Here is a 6,718-nt window from a genome sequence, read left to right on the forward strand (position 1 = left end):
AATGAGCACACAGTGGCATCCAGCATAAATCCACAGGAATTTCTCCAGTGGGCTCTGAGGACAGGCTCAGGCCTATATAAATGCACTTCTGTCTGCTTAATCTGAGAAAGCATTCTGGCTGCTTCAAAACATGAGGCAGCGAAACTGCACCAGGCCGTGCCAACTGTTTGTTTGGAAGGCTCGGCCAAGGTCCCTCAACACCGGTCCTCCCCACCCCACAAACCCTGCTGCTAGTGAGATGGACCAATAGGGCCAAACTGTGCTTTCTCAAAGAAATTGGCTGACAGTCTTGTAGAGAAAGCAACTGAAAGAAGAGAGAACCACCTTCCCCAAAACGTGCAGTAAAGAACTTAATACCTTTAAGAGTTGACAGGCAGAGAGCTCCATTCTGGATGCATCCCAACTAGTCCTTTTACAGTCTCCTGTGATCCATTCAACAAATCTGTATTATGTGCCTACTGTGAACCACTCAATGTGCTAGGCCCTAGGTGTGTAGTGGTTTAAAAAAACAAAATTGGAGACAGACCGGCCAGGGGCCCAGACCTCACTGAGCTTGCCATTTAGTAGAGGAAATAGACCATGTGCCAGTGAATAATCACATGCGGCCAGTAGTGCCGTGAAAGAAAAGACCAGGTGCCAGGAAAGAGACTTTGGCAGTAGATGGGGTGATGTTCGACCCGGGACCAGAAGGCTAAGGAGGAGCCAGCCAAGTGAAGAAATTGGGACGAAGACTGTTCCGGGCAGTGGGAACAGCATGTGTGAAGGTGAAGAGGTTGGTGGGATGGGAGCTTAAGGCTGGCCTGTGAGGTCAGGGCGAAGTAGGAGGGTGATGTGTAAGGGAGGACTGGAAGCCAGGTCACTTGGGCCTCAACAGCCAACTTAAGGAACTTGAATTCTCTCTGAAGTGCAGGGGGTAGATACACAGGGTTTTATTAGAAAGTGACATGAGCCATTTGCATTTTTTTAATTTATTTTTTATTTTTAAATTTTTAAAAAGAAATTTTATTTTTTTAATTTTTTTTTTAACGTTTATTTATTTTTGAGACAGAGAGAGACAGAGCATGAACGGGGGAGGGGCAGAGAGAGAGGGAGACACAGAATCGGAAGCAGGCTCCAGGCTCTGAGCCATCAGCCCAGAGCCCGACGTGGGGCTCAAACTCACAGACCGCGAGATCGTGACCTGAGCTGAAGTCGGATGCTTAACCAACTGAGCCACCTAGGCGCCCTTTTTTTTTTTTTTAATTTTTTTTTTTTAACGTTTATTTATTTTTGAGACCGAGAGAGACAGAGCATGAACGGGGGAGGGGCAGAGAGAGAGGGAGACACAGAATCGGAAGCATAAAAAGAAATTTTAGAGTGTGAACAGGGGAGAGAGAGAGAGAGAGGGAGAGGATCTCAAGCAGTCCCCAGGCTCCTCAAAGAGCTCAACGAGGAGCTCGATCCCATGACCTGAGCTAAAATCAAGAGACGGACGCTCAACTGACCAAGCCACCCAGGTGCCCTGAGTCATGTACATTTTTTAAAAGTGTCACTGGCTGCTGGTAGACGCTGGATTGAAGGGGGACAGGAGTGGAAGCAGCCAGTGAGGAAGCTCTTTCCTGTTGGATGAAACCCCACAAAAAGGGAGGAACTGCTGCATTTCTCTAATGTTGTAACAGTCCCTGCCAAGGAGAGATGATTCTTTGCCACTCTGCCCCAAGACAAAATGAAAGTATTTAAACTCAGTAGAAAGCAGGAATCTAAAGGGATCTGGAAAGACCATTTAAAATGTCTGGCTCAGTTCCTCACAGCTCTTACTCCAGCTTCTCCAGGCCTCCCCCCAATTTTCATGCTGTTCGGGAGAGCCACAGGGAACAGAATGATCTGGAACTTCTGATGTTGGCTGACACTCAGTTCAGAAAGCAGTGAATGGCTCTACTAAAATATCAAATAGTAAAGTAGCCAGTGTATATTCATGAGTTAGGAATATTGAGGGTGGTGGGGGAGAGGGTGGACAAAATATGAGTGTAATCATCACAGGGAGTAGAAATGGAGGCAGTTGGCCTGGATTTCTTGTTTCTTAACTGTCTGGGGAAGAAAGATGACAGGAGGATTGTGGTTCACAATTTTGTTTTTAGCTCCTCCTAAACCTTGATCTCGAGACTGGGGAAGAGCAAGAAACAATATACAAACAGTTCCCCCCGCCCCCGCAACCCTCATTAGCTTTGCCAGCCAGTTAAGTGAACAAAAAGGAGATGGGAAGGAAGACACGTTACAGATCTGTTGAACATTTGGCAATATTTCGTTCATTTAACAAATGATTATCAAGCGACTCAGTGTGCCAGGCAGCAAGCTGGTCTGCTTGCCTTTCTAAGCATGTGGAGGAAGACAGACCAGCAAACAGGTGGTCAGAAGACAGTGTGCATTGCACTTTGAAATGCACACCTATAGCTAGCACAGGGCGCAGCACCTCATGCCAACTTGCACTCGGAGGAGATGATGTCCAAACTGAAACCTGAAGGGCAAGTATGGATAAGCCAGGAGAATGTGGTGCCTTTTGGGATCTGGAAGTAGCTCCCTAAGGCTGGAGAGGCATATGGTTTACCTCCGTATTTTTTCACTTGAACTTGTTTCATTGAGTCTAAGGCTTCTGCAGTATATCTGTGGGTGTCTACCTTTGAGTATCTTTTAACTAAAAAATAAGCTCATTTGGCAACATGTTTAATTAAAGTCCCCACCATCACCATCTCCACCCATTCTGACCAAATCTGGGTGTACTTCCAAGGCCTACAGAATTTGTGATATAAACTAAACAAGTTTGAAGCTTTTACACTGAAAGGAAGAAGAGTAACTGATGGTGATTTTTATCTCGCGTGAGTGTGATTCCATGTATGGTTTGAGCCAAGATATACAACCTGTCTGTCTCGGCGTATTCATCTGGAAGATGGGGCTCAAACAATTAGGTTTTGCCTTTATAGAGAAGTTGTGAGAATGACTCCTGATATATGGGAAAGCACACATCTCCTATAGGAAAGACTTGGAATAATCTGTCCCAGGTGTGTGGAATCACAGTAGCACCAGTGGGGCACGTGATCAGAGCACATTGTAGGCTTTGCCAGTTCCACTCTGCTGAGAGGCCGGAAGCGGATGGGAAAATGTGCATTGCAGAGACAGGCCAAGTTCAAGGTGCAGATAAGATAACTGGCGAGGGGATTAAAAGGCGAAGTGAGGAGTCCAACGGGGAGGTCTTTGGAGTAATAGGCTTCCCAACACTCATTCCAGGACTAATTTAGGTCTAGATTCATCATGGATTTTTTTTTTCATTAGAACATATAAATGTTTTAAATGTTTGTCATCCAGATGATTCTAGAAAGAGTTTAAGGCAGAAAAGCTGTGTTCTAAGTGCTGGCGATTCTTCCTGCACTCTCTCTAGCCTCTTTTCTAGTTTGTATGATACATCCAGAAAGCCCACTCAGTGCCAGGACCTCCATCTGGCCTCTGGAGCCAGCCCATCCAGGGTGGGGGGAGGCGTAGATTAGCAGGGAGGCCGTGCTGTGGTTTAGCAAGGGGGGGAGTGGGGGGACTGCAGTCAGCAACAAGCTACATGAGTTCCATGAACCCTCACACCCAGTTGCTAACCTCAGTCGGTCTCCTGGAGGTGGCAGGTGACCAGACAGCCAGTGGCCTGGAGAGCAATGCTGGGGTGCCGGTCTCTGCTTTCCTAGGGTTGTGAGGAATCCTGTATCGAAAGTCCTTGAAAGGATGAGATCATCTCCTGTTCCTTGTGCTTTCATCTCTTTTTCATTTGCCTGCCCTTCCTGCCATCCCTTCCCTGTGACAGTGCCCTCCTGGACCTTCCATCACCTGGCACCTCCCAGGAAGGGGGAGCAGGCGAGGAAAGAGAAAAGGGCTTCGCTGTGGTACAGAGCCAGCAATTATGGTTCAAGCCCCAAATGAGGAAGGTATTAAACGCCACAGAGGTTTTATGAAAGCTCAGGCTTGGCCTTTGCTCTCCACTAGCAGACACATAGGCATCTAGAGGAGACTAGAAAGGAAAGCTTGCTGTCAGAATGGATTATACCGGTGAGTGGTCCTGGGTGTGCTCGTGACATACATGTAATCTTTACATTCACACATCTGATGGTGAGATACCCTTGAGTCTGTTTTCTGCCCCCAGTTTAAGCCAGGTGGTGTTGGTGCCTCTGAGGGTTGTAGGAGTAATTCTAATTGGGGACCACAGGATGAATTCTGCAAAAGGCCTTGACATATTAACTCTCTGGCCAAAGCTCTTTCTGTGGTTATTCCCAGCATAGATTCGGTCTTTTTAGTGGTGTCTGTTTCGTAGAACATGTTGGCTGAAAGGAGCTCTAACATGGAGGTACTGCAGTAAAATGATTGTGAAAATAATTAGGCAAATACCACCTGTAGGCAGTGTGCTAGACAGGTAACAGACATCATCTAGAAGACTTAGCAGCAATTTTGCAAGATGGGCATGATAATATTGGCTAATTTTCTGAGTACTGAGCATGTGCCAGGCTCTATCCTAAGTGCTTCATCTGAATTAGCTTCAGCTTCTCAACAGCTCTATGAAAAACGGTGTTCTTTTACGCCCCTTTCAGAGATGAGACAGCCGGGACACAGAGGGGTCAGAGTCACAGAGCTAGTCAGTAGGAAGAGTCAGGACTCCAAATCAGAGAGGCTGCCTATGGAACCAGCCCCCTAGTCATGCTGTGCCCTGCCTCTTATATTTATATTACAGATGTGGGGCCTAGGTTCAGAGGGCATTTGCCCAATGTCTTTCAATTCATAAGTGACAGAACCTCAACTGAGCCTTCAGACTTCAAGCCTAGACTTATATTGACCATATTCAACTCCAGGAATCCTAAATTTGATGAGAAAAGTAATGTACAGAAAGGGGTAAGGGTACTTAGCTAAGGAAGCATATCTTAGAAATGGAAACTCCTTGGTCATCTCCCTCTGTGTCCTGAAATAAAAGAAATTGACAGCCGTTTGATAATCCCGCCTCTTCTCAGCCAAGGCTCACACAGAGGAGAGGCTGCATGCATTTGCCTCTTCTCCGATTCCTGCTCACAGGACGTGTGTGGGGGCCACCGGTAGGCTCTCCTAGTCTCAGAATGATCCTTAAAGACCCACACTGAAAACACATCACTGGTACCCAGCAGAGCAGAATAATGACAAAACTGCTTCAGAGCCTGAGGCAGGCGACTGTCTGATCAAGAGGATGCCTTCGAGTCAGGCATTTGGAAATTCAGAAGCTGAGAGTCTCCTATGGGGAAGAAATACACCTGTTCTTGTGGCAGAATGTGTGCCACATATTGGTCACGCAGGGCTTAAAATTTTCTCTGCCTGGGACTGGGAAGGAAAAGAGAATGGTGTTAGGGACCTGGGGGGTGTGAGGGTGGACTTAAATGGACACATAAAAGGCTTGCCTCCAGCACGGTGGAATCTAGACAATCTGAAACAGCTAAGGCTTAAGAGTTGGCATGCTCTTCTGAGCTGCCACTCACTGAACAGAGGAGGCCTGCTCCCCTTGGGGGTCACTCTCCTTATAATGAATTGAGAAGGGAGGCAGTGGTCTGGGGTGCCTGGGTGGCTCAGTCGGGTAAACGTCCGACTCTTGATTTCCGCTCTGGTCACAGTTTGTGAGATCAAGCCCCATTTTGGGCTCTGCTCTGATGGCACAGAGCCTGCTTGGGACTCTCTCTGTGTCTCTCTCTCTCTCTGTCTCTCTCTCTCCTCCTCCTCCTCCTCCTCCTCTTCCTCCTCTTCCTCCTCTTCCTCTTCCTCCTCTTCCTCTTCCTCTTCCTCCTGTTTGCATGAATGCACTCTCTCTCAAAATAAACATTAAAAAAAAGAAGGGAGGCAGTGGGGACTGGGTTTCAGGGACATTGCCTGGCCATTTGCTTTAGTGAGTCCAGTTTCTCACTTATATACTGATGGAGGCTGAATTATAGGGGGAGTTCACCTTCATTGTAGTGTCTCTTCCCCCTTGGTTGGAAAACCTGGTATTTTAAACTGGGAAGTATACTTTAGTGCTGCACAGAAACATAGATGGGAAAGGATGAAGCCCCTCAGGCATGGGCCTGCCTTCTTTGGAGCAGAGCACTTCAGTGGGTGCAGGCTGAGAACTCTGCACTCAGCTTGCAGTTCTGCTTTAACCGCTCAGTTAATTTTCATGCATTTTTCTTGTTGATTCATTAGTGCGCCCTTCCCATGAACACCATCATATTTTCCCGTTTTCCCATTCTTTTGTTTTGCCAGAGATGCGTGTGCAGACCCAGGCCCTGCAGGTACCAGTACCTCTGACTCCCTCAGCCCAGAGCCCCTCACCTCGGACCCCCAGCACAGGAAAGCAGCATGGTCAGGAGGAGTTAAGCTTCGGCCGAAGCACAGGTAAGAGACACAGAGTCTGTGCGGAGCAGTTCAGAAAAGGAACTCGGCTGCTGGAAGAAAAGGGACTGGGGGCAAGGCTGGTCAAGATACTTGGTAGGTAGGTAGGAGGGGCTGAACAAGGAGGTCTGATAGCAGCTCAGAGTACAATAATGATGGTTTTCAAAATAGGTTCTGAAGAACCCTAAAGTTCCCGGGAGGTAGTCTGGGGCTCCCTCAAATCATTTGAGTCAGATCTCTCTCTCTCTCTCTTTTTTTTTTTTTTTTGTATGTTTGTTTATTTTTGAGAGAGAGAGACTGAGAGTGTGAGCAGGGGAGGGGCAGAGAG

General features: G+C 47.4%; 1 protein-coding gene across 1 annotated transcript in view; it reads left to right on the top strand.

The window, feature by feature from the left end:
* LOC125922377 (PDZ and LIM domain protein 2-like) overlaps window positions 1–6,350 on the top strand; it is a 258,336-nt gene extending 251,986 nt beyond the window's left edge. Inside the window, exon 4 of the mRNA XM_049630034.1 lies at window positions 6,262–6,350. Coding sequence (XP_049485991.1) covers window positions 6,262–6,306 — 45 coding nt within the window. The 3' untranslated portion in view covers window positions 6,307–6,350. The remainder of the gene's footprint in view (window positions 1–6,261) is intronic.
* Window positions 6,351–6,718: the final 368 nt, after the last annotated feature.

The sequence above is a fragment of the Panthera uncia genome, chromosome B1 (assembly GCF_023721935.1).
Source record: "Panthera uncia isolate 11264 chromosome B1, Puncia_PCG_1.0, whole genome shotgun sequence".
Taxonomy (NCBI): Eukaryota; Metazoa; Chordata; class Mammalia; order Carnivora; family Felidae; genus Panthera; species Panthera uncia.